The 16,636-nt window shown below is 37.0% G+C and overlaps 1 protein-coding gene across 1 annotated transcript in view; it reads right to left on the bottom strand.

Annotated features, from left to right (window-relative positions):
- Positions 1 to 6,139: 6,139 nt before the first annotated feature.
- LOC117782118 (homeobox protein cut) overlaps positions 6,140 to 16,636 on the bottom strand; it is an 88,524-nt gene continuing 78,027 nt past the window's right edge. Inside the window, exons 6-7 of the mRNA XM_034619091.1 lie at positions 11,059 to 11,587; positions 6,140 to 9,516 (exon numbers count right to left, since the gene is read on the bottom strand). Of these exons, the coding sequence (XP_034474982.1) occupies positions 6,315 to 9,516; positions 11,059 to 11,587 (3,731 nt within the window). The 3' untranslated portion in view covers positions 6,140 to 6,314. The remainder of the gene's footprint in view (positions 9,517 to 11,058; positions 11,588 to 16,636) is intronic.

The raw sequence follows: 16,636 nt of genomic DNA, 5'->3' as shown, positions 1-16,636 counted from the left end.
AAAAATAAAAAACAACATTTACAGATTGTGATAATTTTTTTGTACTCTACACTACTCCTCACATAACAGAAATGACTTTGACTTAACGAAACTTCAACAGCAACTGCATTAGAAACGCCGAGTGCCGTTAGATGGCGCATGACACAACAATAATGAGCTATAGATGGCGCTTATCGGTGAAAGCGTGTAAACTCGACGAGTATATTTCCTGGCTTTCAGTGTTGCCAGCTGGAAGAGAAAAAATAGCTGTTTCTGGCTGAAAAGCATCTAAATTAGTTTTTGTGGGCACTTTTGCACAGTTTTTGGAATATTATTAATATGAAAGATAGCTGAAAATCAGGGAATTAAACCGAAACAAATATGGGTTACGGTTTCGGTTCCGGAACGTCCCAAAATAGCAGTTTCGGTAAAAGGTTCTATTTCAGTTTTTTTTTCTTTTCAAATCAATTTTGAAACATTTTAAAATTTTAAGATGTCGTTTCATAATAAATATGACATCAAAATAAACAAACCTAGAGCAAAAATTTTTTTGAACGAATTTAAAAATATTTGAATGCAAAATGTATTTAGAGGCCAAATGATGATCAAAATGACATTCCGCTTGAAAATCGGTTCAGTTTTGATCAATTTATGACAGTTGGAAGTTGGTCAGGCTTCAGATTTAGCCACTTACAAGTCAAAATTTTTGTTCAATTTTACATGATTTTTTACAAAAAAATGAAAGGTCTCAGAATGAAGTTTAAAGTGTTGTTTTATACTAATTATGATATAAGGAGTTGATTAAAGGTAAAAACTTGAGATTTAAAATTTGGAATTTTCAAAATTTCAAAGGGGGGACCCTTAGAATCAAAATCGAATTTTGGTCGAAAATAATTAAATTTTCTAAATAAACAAAATTTGAATGCAGAATGAATTTGGAGTGCAAACCATGATCAAAATGACTTTCCACTTGGAAATCGGTTTAGTTTTGATCAAGTTATGACAGTTGGAAGTTGGACAACTTTGACCTAGCAACTACCAAAAGTGTGGACTACCCTAAGTTCAAATTTGCGCGTTGTAAGCAAGGAACGCTAGGTGGCGCCAGCACTGTTTTTCTTTCCACCGCTCTATTCTAGACTTAATCGAAAGCTGAATAATTTCTGTGGGTTTTTATAGATCTGAAATATGTCAAAAACACACAAATAATTAAATTTAAAATATTAAAAAAAAAATAGTTTAAATGATGAGAGCTGTTAGGATATTAAAAAGCGTTGCGCCATGTTGGTTTGAATACAGTATATTCGTCTTTATTGAATTTGATTTCTCTGTTCAGTATTACATGCTATATAAACTATTTATTATTAATATTATTTATATATATTTATTTTTGAAGTATTTGCATTATATATTTATTTTTTATAATTATTATTATAATCGTTTCTTTTCCATTTTTTCTATTTGTTGTATTTTTCTTTTTCGGAAAATGTCGTTTCATTTATGCTGAAAATTTTTAAAAAATTTTCTTTTTCGAATCTAAATGTTAATTTACAAATTAACACAATTTAGATACATACGAGTATATATATGTATATATAACTATGTATATATGCATGTGTATTTCTGTATGTATTTATAAAAAAACAGATTCTTAAATTAACAAAAAAAAAAATAGAATGTATTTTATAAATATTTTATTATTTATTAAATGTATGAATGCTTGCAACGATTTCTTTTGCAACAAGCAAATGCTACAAAAAAAAGAAATTTTCTCTGTTTTAATTACTTATTGAATTGTTGTTGTTGCTTAAATTCTAAAAAAATTGTTTGGAGTCGAGAATTTAGCCGAAAAGTGTCGAGTGCTTAGGTTTAGGCCACTAAGTTAATTTTTTCCATGTCTATAGTTCAGTAATATATATTCAGTTCAAACACATATTACTGAACGGTATATATATATATATGTATATATAATTTTTGATATTTTTGCTGCTTTATTTATTAATTATTTAATTATTATTTTTTTTAATTGGGCACATTTGCTTAATAATTTCGTTTTTTGTAATAATTCATTTAAATGTATCTTGCTGGGCGGATTTGAAACTGAAAACGGTGTGTTGGTTGATTTTTCTTTTGCATCTGTTTTGAATTGATAATGTCACAACATCTGAAATATCTGAAAACTTAAGAGATTTACTTTCGCTAGCTTACTTGGTATGTGTCTGTGTGTGAGTGTGTTGAAGTGTGTTCAAGTTGAATTGAGAATTGTACTGTTTGTATGTATCTATGTTCGTACTACATATGGGTATGCATGTATTTGTATGTAATGTAACTGTAACTGTATTTGTATATAATACTATAATACTATATGTATCCGTACTCGTATGTCTGTATGTTTGTGTATTGCTAAAATAACTGCATATAACTCTACGCATTACCATTATTATAATATAAAGTTGATATGGTCTGTTTTTTTTTAGATGTGAACTTTATTATTTAAAATACGTTTTCCACTTTTCAACTATTTTATGTACATGCTTTGTTTTTGTCTTTCATTAACTTGGCAAAATCGAAAAATTTCTCATCTTTTCCATTTTCTGGTTTATTGTTTGTAGTTCTCTTTGTGTGTGTACGTGTGTGTTCGTGTATAAGACTGTATATCACCGTGGGCTTAAATTCATTTATATTCATGCATATATAATATAATATGCATGTGTATGTATTCCTGCTACAAAGATGAGCTTTGACAAAAAAAAATTATTATTTTATTTCATTATAATTTTTGTTTATTATTATTATTTTTTGTTTTCAATATTGCAAATTTTGTATGTTTTTCGTGTAGAATTGGAAGGATAATTTCTTATGCAGTTATTCTGTATTTGATTTTGTTTACGTTTTTGCAAAATTCAAATACTCGCAGAATATGTTTCATATTTACAGTTAGATGTAGTTTTACATATATTTATATAAATAAATATATATATATATATATATATTTTGATTTTGTGTTATCATTGTATATTTATTTATAATTATTATAATTATTATTATTGTTATGTCTCTAACATTAAAATTAATTACGTATAATTTTCCTTTTCTTTTGCTGTATGTATTAACGGAATTATTTTTATTTCGATGGCGATATCGACATCGATATCGATATCGATATCTTTTATCTACTACAATGTTTCAATGCTACTGGATCTATGCAAAAAATTTCACTGCCTACTTGACTATTCTATATAAGATGTCCTATAATGTATCTGTATTTGTAAACTGTAACTGTATCTGTAGCTGTAACCGTATCTTTAGCTTTATCGCTTATCTGTATCTTTAGCTGTGTTTCTGTAACTGTTTATTGTTATTAAATCTTGGCTAGCACCGCATATTGTTAATAGAATATATTCATTTAATCGTTTTGCTGTGCGTGTAGGGTGTGTGTGTGTGTGTGTGTTTAGCAAGGGAATATATTTGTGCTACGTTATAAATAATAGATGCTCTTTGAACCCACAAGATTCTCGATTCCTTGGCCCATATGAGGCGCACTTGTGTCTATGTGTGTATTGGATTGGATATTTGAAAAAAATTGCGAGTACTGTAGTTCCTCCGATTTCGCCTGCTCCTATCGAGGGTGGGGAGGGGGAATTGGGCACAACAGAATTGAAATGATAAGGCCCTATATTGTATGGTGGAATGTGGTTTGGTGTTAAATTAAAAAGGGTTTTCGATGGGTTTTTTTTTTCGTTTAAGAAAACATTTTTATTTGATAAAGTTTCATTTATGTTCATGTATTATTGGTATGTTTTTGTTTGTTTGTTTGTTTTTCTTTTATATCGTAATTACAATAATAATCATAATAATAATAATAAAAAAATTGATCATAATTATTACAATACGAAAAAAAAATTGGTTGATTTAAAAAATAATTATAACTAATTGTTGCCAGCATTTCTTATTTGTGGTTTCTTCCTTTCAACTTTCAACATATTTCATATTTTTTTTTTTATATATATTGTATATATATGTATACATATATATACATATGTATGTGTGTTAATATTATGTATAAATATTTATTTAATTATATTTGTAATTATTATTTAGCTAAAGCGTATGAAAATGCAAAGTATTTAACACGTTAAATTTTAAAACTAAAAAAAAAATAATTAAATTAAATAAAAATAATTTTTCAACAAATTTGCTGACAGCGGCAAATATTTGTTTTCGCATAGTTCTTAAATTTCTTGTTTGAATAATTTGTTTTTGCTTTAAATATTTGTTATAATTTTGTTTTTCATTTTGAAGACGCAAATTGTATTTTTAGGTATTGAAATGTGTTTGGTATATGTTTTTTATTCTTTTCATAATTTTTTAAATTTAGTTTCATTAAATTTTTTATTATAAGTATATTAATAATAACGCGGCAAAGTTTGGGCCTATGCAAAAATGTTTTTGTATTTTGTGAGTGTGGGTTTTTCTCATTTTTTTTTTTTTGGTTTTACGCCATTTTAAAAGATTTTTAATTTAGCTTAACGTTTAGCCTAGCGAAAAAAATTGTGTATTTAATTATTAAAAATTGTGTTGGTTTCTTTTACGCTCTTTATCGATAGGAAAACAGTTTTTATCATCGCTATCTTCATAAATTTTCTCATTTTTTACGTTTACGATTTAAACTTAGGTGCTAGGCAAAAAAAATTGGCTCACTTAAATATAATTTTTTAATTATTTAGTTACTATAAATATTATTATTATTATTATAATTATTTTTAATTATTTTTGTTTAAATTGTGAATTTTCTTTAGTACGATATGCGGTTCTGTTTTTTGTTTTGTTTTGTTTTTTTTTTTTTAATTTTTCATGAAATATTTTAGTTCACAATAAAAAAAAATTATGCTATTTGTAATGCAGTTTTAAAGTACTGTTATATTATATTGATAAACGGCATAATGCTTAATATATATGTATATATATGTATACTATATAATAACTATATTTATATAGTGATATTATAAATAATAATTTAGTGCATTTTGCTATATTGTTTATAAAGTTTACATTGTGTTTTACATAATAATTAATTAGCATTACATTTATTTTACGTAAATTTAAAATTTACAAAATTTATTGTATTTAGATTTTTATATTTAAATTTTTGTTGGGTCTAAATGAAATCAAGAGAAAAAAAGTGAAAAACGTTGCCTACGATTTAGTTGTTTGTTTTTGTTTTTTTTGTTTTTTTTTTTAAGATTAACTTTCAACTATCTTTTACTTTGGGTTCGCCTTTAGTTGTTCGAGTTTTCAGGTGTTTTCTTATAAACTTTTACTTGAGGACATTTTTCGCCATCTTTTCAGTTATGTGCTTGTGTGTGTGTCTGAGTTGGTGCTGCTTGAGATCAAAAGATAGTTAAAACTTTTGTGTGCAACAAGAAAAAAAAAAAAAAAAACAGAAAATATTTGTAAAATGTAAATGAAATATTTAGTTAGGAAAATATAAGAAAATTTGGTGCTTAACAGCTACGTCACTATTTACAGAACGGCATTGAGTTTGCTTTTTGTTTGTTTTTTATTTTTTTCTTTTTTATCATATATATTTCATATTTATTGTTTATCTATGTACACTTAACAAAGCAGGAAAAAAATGTAATAATTATAATATGCATAATAGTTGTAATAATAATAATAATAATAATAATAATAATTAGAAAAATCTACCGCCATTTGCTTACAGTCTTCAAGTCGTAAAGAAATCAAAAAAATCTTTTGCAAAATCTGCGCTTCAACAGATTTGGCTTTTGGTAGAGTTTTTTTTAGGTAGTGTTTTGTTTTTGTTTTTGTTTATTTTATTTGGTGGACGAAGCGAGGCAGGGGAAGGGATAGGGGTTAGGGGTTAGGATTGGGATTGGGATTGGTATGGGGGGCTTGTGTTGTGGGTTGGTCACGTGGCCAGTTAGAAGCCAACAATTTAATACTTTTGCGCTGCTCTATTCGCTGCTGCGCTTCGCATAGCGTCTCTAAACTTTTTAGCTACAACTACAATCATAAAAAAAAAAAAAAAAAAATTATTATTATTAAATATATATGTGTATGCACATATATATTTTAGAGGTGCTACAAACTAGGAATATTTATATATAATTATATATGTATGTATGTATATGTGCTATGATTACATATATGCATATGTGTGTGTTTATATATTTATGTATGTATATATATATATAAAGATGTATCTAACGAAACATTTGCTGGGGCCGCTGCCAAACTTAATCACAAGTAAACGTCTTCATTGCACTCGATTCAGCGGGAACGGAGTCGGAGTTGGAGTCGGAGTCAGTTGCACTTTAATAGTTCCATGCAGCTGCTGCTGGCGTCGCTGCCACCGTCGCTTGCTGCGCTGCCGCACAATGCTCCTCGGCGTCGCCGTTGCTGCTAAGACGCCGCACGCGCACCAAGCGCAGCTTCTCCTCATTGATCACCTTCAGCTGCTGCTCAGCCGCATCGCTCTCCTCCTCCTGCTGCTGCTGCTGCAGTTGTTGTTGCAGTTGTTGTTGCTGCTGCTGCTGCTCGTCGTCGTCGTCCTCCTCCTGCTTAATGCGCACCTCGGGCTCCATGAAACGCTGATCGATCTCGAGCTGCGCATGCTCATCGTTGTCCGCATCGTTGGCGCCTTTGTTGCTGTCGCTCTCGTCGCGACTGTAGTCGGATCCCTGCATCACACAGACGCCATTGATAATCCGCTCGCTGCTATCGCCGCCAGTTGCTGCCGCAGAAGCAGCCGCCGCCGCGGCAGCAGCAGCAGCAGCGACCGCAGCCACAGCGGCAGCCGCTGTGGGCGTGCCAGTTCCGGCGGGATTCACCCACTGGGGGGCAGCGGGCTTGCGGCGTGAGCTGCGTGCCGCATTGCTCATGTAGGCGGCGGCAGCGGCAGCGGAGGCAAGCGCTGACTTTTGCAGCGCCTTCTCGTAGTCGGAGATGGGCGTATGCTCCGGCTCGTGGAGTCCACCCTCGATGGACTCATTGTCGCTGAGGTGAGCGCTCATATGACCGCTGGCATCCATCTCCAGATCATCCTGATAGTCATCGCTGCGCTCACGCTTCAGCGTTGGCATCGACAAATCCAAGCCGCTCATCTGCTCCTTGAACGCCTGATTCAATGCCTGCAACTCATCACCGCCAGCGGCGCCCACAGCAGCGGCTGCCGCTGCCGCCGCACCAGCGGCCGCCGCAGCGCCCGGTATGCCGGCGAGGCTGCGGCCGAGCAGAGCGGCGGCTGCAAAGTACGGTGGGTAGGGGATGGGGGCACCACTCAAGCCCATGCGCTCCTTGTGCAGCTCGACGAGACGCTGCTGCAGCAGAATGCGAAACTGGACGGGATCGAAGGGTGTGGCATTTGTGTTCTCGCGACTGGGTATCGGATTATCCTGGCCGGGCTGGCCATGCGGCACCTGTTGCTTCAAGCGCATGCGATGATTGTGGAACCAATTGGTGATGGTGCGGGTGGCCAGGCTCAGCTCGTTGGCCAGAAACTCGATGGTGCCCACATTGGGATACGGATCGAGGGCAAAGGCCAGACGCAGTGCCTCCTTCTGCTCCTCGGAGAAGAGCACACGCTGCTTCTTGCTGGGCGGTGCACCGCTCACCGACGAACCCACCGAACCGGGTCCCGGGCTGCTGGTATAGAAATCGTTGGTGTCATTGCTGGACGTATCGCTGCTGTTGTCCTGCTGATTGGGTCCGGTGCTGCGTCTCCGTTTGCTCGCCTCCCGGCGCTCGTTCTTCAGCAGCTGCAGCCGCTCCACATTGTTGGCATCGCTCAGCCAGAGCTGCATGCGTATGAAGGGTTCGCGTCCCTTGATCGACAGCATGTGCCAGGGCTTCGGTTTGCTGAGCAGCTCCGAGACGGAGCCCTGGGAGAGGCCCAGCACCGCCTCGCCAAAGATCTTCTGGCCAATGTTGTTGGCCAGCAGCGCCTCCTTGATCTTGGTGGTAATGTCGTGCGTGTCCAGATCTTGGGTCAAGGCGGCCATCTCATACACCGTCGGCGACATGTGCTGATGCAGGCTGCGCATGGCATTTGGGGCATGTGCCCCACCATGCACCGGCATCATCATGGGCTTCTTTTCGCCACTAACGGGCGTGGCCACGCCCACCGCCGCAACCGACTGGCCGCTGGGCGTGTTTGCCGCTGGCAAGCTGATGGCATGTTGCGGTGGCAAGCCCGGCGATGTGAGCAACATGTTCTGATGATGCAACAACTGTGCCTGCTGCTGTGCCGCCTGCTGTTGTTGCTGCTGCTGCTGCTGTTGCTGTTGCTGCTGCTGCTGCTGCTGACTCTGTTGGGCTTGGGCCTGGGCCTGTTGCACGGCCGCTGCTTGTGCGGCAGCTGCCTGTTGCTGCTGTTGCATGGCCGCCGACATGGCGGCGGCTGCCTGCATTTGTTGCATAATGTGCTGCGCCTGCGCCGGCTCCTGCAGCTTCAGCTCGTTCATCATCTTCTGCATGGGCAGCGTGGCCTGCATCTTGTTGGCCAATCCCTGCGGCATCTGCGGACTGCCACTGTAGCTGCCGGTGCGCATCAGCTTCTCGGGCGCTATCTTATACTGGCTGGCCACCAGCTTGTGCACCGCATTCTCATCCTCCAGGAACATCTTCATGCGTATGAAGGGTTCGCGACCCTTTTGGGTCAGCATATGCCAGGGCTTGGGGCGCGCCAGCAGATCAGAGACGGAGCCCTGCGACAATCCCAGCACGGACTCACCGAACAGACGCTGCGAGATGCTGTACTGGGAGAGCGCCTCCTTGACGCGTCGCACAATGTCCTCGGTGTTGAGATTGTTGAACATGTCGAACTGTTGCTGTGTGATCGGTGGCAAGACCGCCTTGGTGGGTCGCTGCGGCTGCGAGTGATGCGGCGTCACCGGCGGCTGTGTGATCAGTGAGTTGGTTATGGATGCCATGCGTTGCAACGGACTCGCTGTGGCCGCAAACTCCTCAGCCTGGCTGCTCAGGGCCGGCGGCAAGATGGAGTTGCTCAATGGACTCGGCGCTGCCGAGTTGCTGCCATGATTGACAGCGGCATTGGCAGCTGACGCAATCGCATTGCTGCCGCTGTTCGGTGGTGCTGGCGGTGCTGGTGGTGCGGGCGGTGCCGGTGTGTTGCCACCATCCGATTTGCGGGCATGTGGCAAGGCCGCAAAGCTGCGCTCATCATCGCCCCGTTCGCCATCCTTGCTGCTGCTGCTGCCACTGTGCTGATCCAGCGACGATCGCTGGCCATTCAACTTGATGTCCTTGCCGGCCAGCGACAGATCCTGTGCACCGTTCAACACCTGCTGCTGCAGTGCCATCAAACTGGAAAAGTTCGGGAATCCGGCTGCCTGCACCTGCGCCTGTGCCTGCTGCTGATGCTGTTGCTGCAACTTGGCGATTTCCCGCTCGAACGCATGACGCATATTCTCATCGGCGGCCATTGCGGCGGGAAAGGGATTGGCTGCTGCTCCCGGCATGGCGGCGGCTCCACCAAAGAACGGCGACAACAAAAAGCTGCAACGACGGAAACATACAAAATTTAACTAGTTGAAAAATGTGTACACTGCGAGAAATGTTTGGCAAGTCATAGTATTTCAAAATCCGCAGCTTAGAGTTTAAAACACGTGAACTCCAAGCAATTGCAATTTATTGAATTCGCAAAACCAAAAATAACCGATACGCTGTGTGTTTATTAATCGATATAATCATTATTTGAGTTAAAGCTGTTCAGAAGTTTTCAAAAAAATTTTGTATTTGACATATAAAATGAATCCGATAATTATAACAGATTAATTGATTATATTCAACTCGAATAAAAATATATAATAAAACGAGAAAACTAACCGCTTCCACTTTAAGAAATTGCTGTTGAACCGATACAAAAATTATTTAAACTGAAATATGAGCTCAAATGATAATCTAAAATGATAATCTGCAAGTTTTGACACTTAACCGCTTCAACCGCAAACGTATTTGAAATAAAAAATGAATCCGACAGTTATTAAATATTATTTGATTTGATTAAACTTGAAATTAAATATACAATCAATCTATAACCGATATCAAACGAAATTTTTTTTCAGAAATAACCGTTGAAACAATTCATTAAATGGAAATATGAATTCAATTAATAGCCAGCAAGTTTTGACACTTAACCGTTTCAACCGCAAATGTAATTGAAATATTAAATGAATCCGATAAATTTTAAAGAATATTTGATTTGATTTAACTTGAATTGAAATATAAAATCAACCGATAACCGATATCAACTGAAATTTTTGGAAAAATAACCGTCTCAAAAACTAATTAAATTGAAATATGAGCTCAATTCATAGTCTGCAAGTTTTGACACTGAATCCGATAATTATTAAAGATTATTTGATTTGATTCAACTTGAATTGAAATATAAAATCCGATATCAAGTGAAATTTTTGGAAAAATAACCGTTTCAAAAATTAATTAAATTGATATATGAGCTCAATTCATAATTTGCAAGTTTTGACACTGAATCCGATAGTTATTATAGACTATTTGATTTGATTAGACTTAAATTGAAATATAAAATCAACCGATAGCCGATATCAAGTGAAATTTTTGGCAAAATAACCGTTTAAAAAATGAATTAAATTGAAATATGAGCTCAATTAATAGTCTGCAAGTTTTGACACTGAATCCGATAATTATTAAAAATTATTTGATTTGATTCAACTTGAATTGAAATATAAAACTCGATATCAAGTGAAATTTTTGGAAAAATAACCGTTTCAAAAATTAATTAAATTGAAATATGAACTCAATTCATAATCTGCAAATTTTGACACTGAATCCGATTATTATTAAAGATTATTTGACTTGAATCAAACTTGAATTGAAATATAAAATCAACCGATAACCGATATCAAGGTAAATATTTGGCGAAATAACCGTTTAAAAAATTAATTTAATAATAAATAATACTCTGCCAGTTTTGACACTTAACCGTTTCAGCCGTAAAACTAGCACCGTAACCGTTTCGCCCGTTTCGCCCGTTTCGCCCGTTTCGCCCGATTCACTCACCTTGGGAAGGATGCCTCACGCGGTGTGCGAGCCATCAGCTCCTGATAGAGACGCGCCATCTTGTCCTGAGCCAGATCCTCGTGACGCAGTCGCTGCTGCTGCTCCCGCTGTGCCGCCTCGCGCTGTTCCCGCTGCTCGCGATGCTGCTGCTGCTGATGAACGGCAACGGCAGCCGCTGCAGCCGCCGCTTCGCGTTGCTCGCGTTGCGCATGCTCCGAGACATGCAACTGTTGCTGCTGCTGCTGTTGTTGTTGCTGCTGCTGCTGCTGCTTCAGCTGCTGATCGACCTTGTAGAATGGTGAAGTGCAACTCTGATGCGGCGATTTGCTGTCCTCATTGCTGTGCGTATCATCGGCACCAATGTGACGTCGCTGATGCTCCTGTTGTTGTTGTTGTTGTTGTTGTTGGGCGGCTGCCGCATTGCTTTTCATGAGCGACGATGCCTCGCTGAGTATGTGGGCAATGCGATCCTCAGACATGGAATCATCGCCGCCAGCGCCGCGTCCTGCATACTGTGGCAGTCCAGAATCTAAAGAGTGAGAAGAACAGAGATGGCATACACATAAGTTGAATGTATATGATTTGTATATTGATCGTAAAGTGGCATCGCCCATTAAACGTTATAAACTTTATGTGCATTCGGTTTTTTGCTCATTTATTGCAGTCCAATTGATAGTGAACCAAACCAAATGAATCCAAAACGAACCAAACCGAACCGAATTGTGCCCAACAGTGAATAGGTCTGGCTTGGCCAGGCCAACAGCCAATTAAGCCATAAAGCGTTCAAAAAGCCAGCGCAAATTTGTGGCCATAAAGCGGCGCAGTATTTGAAAAGCGATGCCTGATGCACTTTTCATTTCTGCCCATAATACACTGAGCGAAAAACCAAAAACAAACACAACGTAATTCAAACAAATTCAATTAATTTTTAAACATTTAATTGTATGCAATTCAAAGCATTTTAAAAACTTTTTTTTTTGTATGATTTAATAATGCATTTGCCTATTTGCTTGTTTTGTGCAGTGTACAAAATTTGATAAACATTTTGTGCATTATAAATGCCAGGCTCTGTTTTCTCTGGCCAAAACCCTTTCCAAAGCTCAATTATAACACCATTTGATTTTCAATCAACAACAACGTTGACCACAAACAAAGCGAACCGTGAATCAAAGCAACAACATCAATGGGGGCAGGATTGTTAAATAAATCAAAAAAAAAAAAAAAAAAATAAATAAAATATTTTAAAAAAATATATATATTAAAAGCTTGGCAAAAAGTCAGTCCAAAATACATATATGCAGATTTTGTATGCTTGGATGTGCTCCTCAAATAGTTCAATGCAATGCGGCGCGCTAATTTGGCACGCGTCATGGCATCAAAATGGTTTTTTTTTTTTTTTGGGCAAGGGACAGCAACTGCCAATGGGAAGCTGATGTGTGGGGCATGGGGCAAATGCTCATCGAAGCGAGCTGGCCAACACAGCCCAGTTGGTTGTGGCCATAAACGAAATGCGATACGAGTCGAAATGAATAAATGAATGTGAATTCAATTGCAATTGAAAGAGCAACAACAACAACAACAACAACAACAACAATAACAATAATAATAATAGCAAGAAAAAACATTGGAAAATTCTTTGCAGAAATTCAATTGGAATTTGTGGAGTATGTTCATGTTTTTGTTGTTGTTATTCGTTTTTTTTTTGGTTCCACTCGTTAAATGTCGCTGAAAGCACAACATGGCCAAAAATACATAAAAAATAAGAAAAAAAAAATCGAACAAAAATGTCGACTGCTAAATTGTTAAATAATCGCACAAGTGGCATAGAACTTCACTTGCCCCTCTCTGCCACCTGCCGCATGCTGTGTGGCATGCTTGTGGCTTTGCCAACATCAATCAGTCAGTGCAGTGTGTGTGTGTGTGTGTGTGTGTGTGTGTTTGGGGGCGTGGCAGCGAAACGAAATAACTGAAAATCGGTTTACAATTGCCCAAAGCATAATCGATGCCCCAAAGGAGCAAACACTTGTCCTGCCAGCAACATGGATATAGATGAAAGCAAGGTGGCAGAGGAAGAGGAGAAGGAAGAGATGGAGGGGACACAGGAAACAGGAAATCAACACATGAATGACAAATGTTTGGTCGGACCTTGTGCCAATTGAAGCGAGCGAGATTTTTCAACGAATTCGAATCGAAATACAATAAACCACAAAAAGCGATGACGACGTCCACTCCAAAAATAGATGGAGATGGAGATGGACAAAAGGCGATAAAAGGACCAACAACTACAATAGATCGTAACGTTGCTTCTGACCACAAGCCACTTGCAACACACACATGTCGCACATGCCACATCCGCTGTGGCCAGCATTTTGGATTTAACAGTTTTCTAGTCAGTATATTTTTATTTTTTATTTATTTTTTTTTTTTTTTTTTTTGAAGCAACAACTTTTGCTTCAAATGATTTTTTCAATTTTTTTCGTCGTCGCTTCATTTGGGGATTACAAAGTGTTTTTGTGTTATAAAGTCGAAGATGACATTGATGACACCTGGCTGACCCACACGACAGACATAGACATAGACATAGATACAGACACAGACACAGACAGCTTAAGCGCTCTTTAGCCGGAGACGTAGTTAGTCGGACTGGAACTGAAACTCAAATTGGGAATGGAAATTCTGATTCAAGTTTGAGTTGAGTTTTTCCATTTTTCTTTTTTTTTTTTTTTGAATTTTTTAAGTCAGGGCATTGCACTGTCCAACTGTCACACATAAATTCAACAATCAATAGGACTGGCTTTTTTTTTTGAACAATAGCTTAAAGCTGCTTAATAGTCATATATGACAAATGAATTTTAGACAAATGAATTTTAATTTCTTTATTAAAAAAATCAAAAATAAAAATTATTTGTCAATTTCTATTATAAAAATTGAAAGATAATAATTTAATAAAAATTTAATATAAATATTTTTTGAACCAAGTAGCGTATTTCCAAAATCCAAAAATATTTATAATGTGTGACTCAATACTTTTTATATAATACATTACACGACTTTAAAAGACGTACTCGTATGTTAAGAATGTTTAAGCTATTGATATTTACAATGGATTTCTATTCTTCAATTTTTATAATAGAAATTGACAAATAGTTTTTAATTTTAATTTTTATAAAAAAAAATGAAATTAATTATTATTTTTAATATTTTATAATAAAATTGAAATCATTTATTATTTTTAATATTTTATAATAAATATCTAAAATAATATTTATTATTCAATTTTTTTATAAACATTTTTAAGTTGTTAATTTTTTTAAAATCATAACTATCATTTGCAGTCCCTTGTTAATTCAATGCTGTCAAAATTCGAAAGCAAATATAAAATTTTATAAATAAATGCAAGCCAAATTTAATTATTTTTTAAGATACTTATTATTCCATTTTTTTACAAACATTTTTTAGTGGTCAATTTGCAGTCCCTTGTTAATTCAATGCTGTCAAAACTCGAAAGTAAATTTTAAAAATAAATGCTAGCCAAATTCAACTATTTTTGAAGGCATGTTCAAGTTGTCATTTCAAGTCGATTAATTGCTATTGATAAATGTGCTTTAATAGCTCTACAACAAAATTGAAGCTGCTCACGTGTTTTGGCTTTACTTTCATTTGCCCAGCGGAGCGACAGACGCGACTTTTAAATAACGCAATGCCCCTTTCCGCCGTACTCCCCCCGCTTCCTAAAAGCGTTCTAGCTCCTCCCTTACAATTTATAAAAAATATGGATATATTTGTATATTTCTCGTTATATTTTTTACTTCTGTTTTTTTTCTCTCTGTGTGTGTGTGTGTGTGTGTGTGTGTGTGTGTGTGTGTGTGTTACAGTTAGCCACTTTTTTGTCTGCGCTTTTCATTTATTGTCAGTTTGTGTGTGTGTTGTTTGTAATTTATTAGAAAGGAACATGTTGACCAAATTGTCATTCAAAAGGATTTGGATTTTGGACGTCCGTTAGCTGTTATAAAAATATAGATATGAGCATATCATATCATATCATATACACATATATATTTATATATATATATGTATATATATTGGTGGGTATACACCACCTGTGCCACAATTTGCTTGATGAATATTTGCCTTTATAACAAATCAGACGAAAATTCTCGCCCAGACATGATGAGTGCCATTGCCCTGGCCCAACCCCAACCCCAACCCCAAATCATTTCTTCACCCCTTTCTCCCTTTCAGTTTTTTATCTTTTTCGCTTTTGTTGAGTTTTTCCTGTGGCGCTTTTCCTAATACAATAAATATTTGCCAGCACACAAATATGTAATCATACTTTATACTGGCAAAAAACAAAAAATAAAAAGGGTTTACACTTGGTATGAGAGATGTTAAGGTATAAGGGGTCGGGGTATAGGGTATAGGCTCTGAGGGTGTGAGGTTGCTGTAACGGTAAAGCCGCCACAATTGAACTGCGCATTGAAATTGGCACACGCACGCAATTTGCATTAATTGCAAGAAAAATTTTCTAATTAAAATGCCAGTCAGTTGTTGTGTCTCTCTGTATGTGTGCCCCTGTGTGTGTGTTTGGGGTAGTTAAGGGGATGAGGTATATTGTATTAGCAGAAGTGTCAATTAAAAAGCAGGCACAACTCTCGACACAGAGAGAGACACCTACTTGAGGCGCAACGACTTTCTTCTAACTGAGCTGAGGGCAAACGTAGCATGGCAATTGAAGAGGTAAGCAAGGGGTTGGGGGTGGCAATATACACCCCATTCCAGCTACTGTTCAAAAGCCGCCTCAACAGCAACATCAAACAGCAAAAAAAAAAAACGTCTATTTTTCAATTTCAATTGCAACTCAAATCAGTTGAAACAAAGCGTTAAGGAAGCGGCTATGTTGGGGTTAAGAGGGCAGGGGTAATTTTCGATTTGGATTTTTTTTTACTCGTATTTATCTTGCAATTAAGCGCAAAAGTATGACTTGGAATTTGCGCAGGTAATTTAACAGGATTTTTTTCTTTTGTAACATTATTATTATTATTTATTTTTCGGCTGCGATTTGTTGTTGTCAAAGTTCATTACAAAGTAATTAGCTGGAGTAACAAAAACGCGAAAAGCCGAAAATTAAAATACAAGTTAAGCCAGCAACAAGAACAACGAGTGCAACACGGTAGTGGAAGTGGGAGCGAGAGCGCAAGACATGTGCAACATTTTGCGGCAAAAATGTGAAAGACAAAGTTTTTTTTCCAGCTGTCTGTGCGCCCCGCTGGGCGTGGCATGTCAGTTAACTTGCACATAGACAACGTCTATCTATGCAGATATCCTGTACATTGAAGCATAGGGTATGATGTGTGAGCTACTTCTATATGTATTTCATTTATTAAAGTGACTGTATTTTTTTGATTAATAATTATAAATCCTTTTAAATTTGAAGTTTTAAGTGCTATTAATTTACAGGGTAGCTGCTAGCCAATTATTTTATTTAACAAATCCCTAATAAACACTATCCCATTAACATTTTCTGGATTTACCTAGTGCATTTGTGTCTTGAAGTGAGTGTATTCATCATTATTCATTT

This window comes from Drosophila innubila, chromosome X, assembly GCF_004354385.1.
Source record: "Drosophila innubila isolate TH190305 chromosome X, UK_Dinn_1.0, whole genome shotgun sequence".
NCBI classification, from domain to species: domain Eukaryota; kingdom Metazoa; phylum Arthropoda; class Insecta; order Diptera; family Drosophilidae; genus Drosophila; species Drosophila innubila.
The sequence above is the reverse complement of the archived record's forward strand: the minus strand, read 5'-3'. Positions and strand labels throughout refer to the sequence as shown.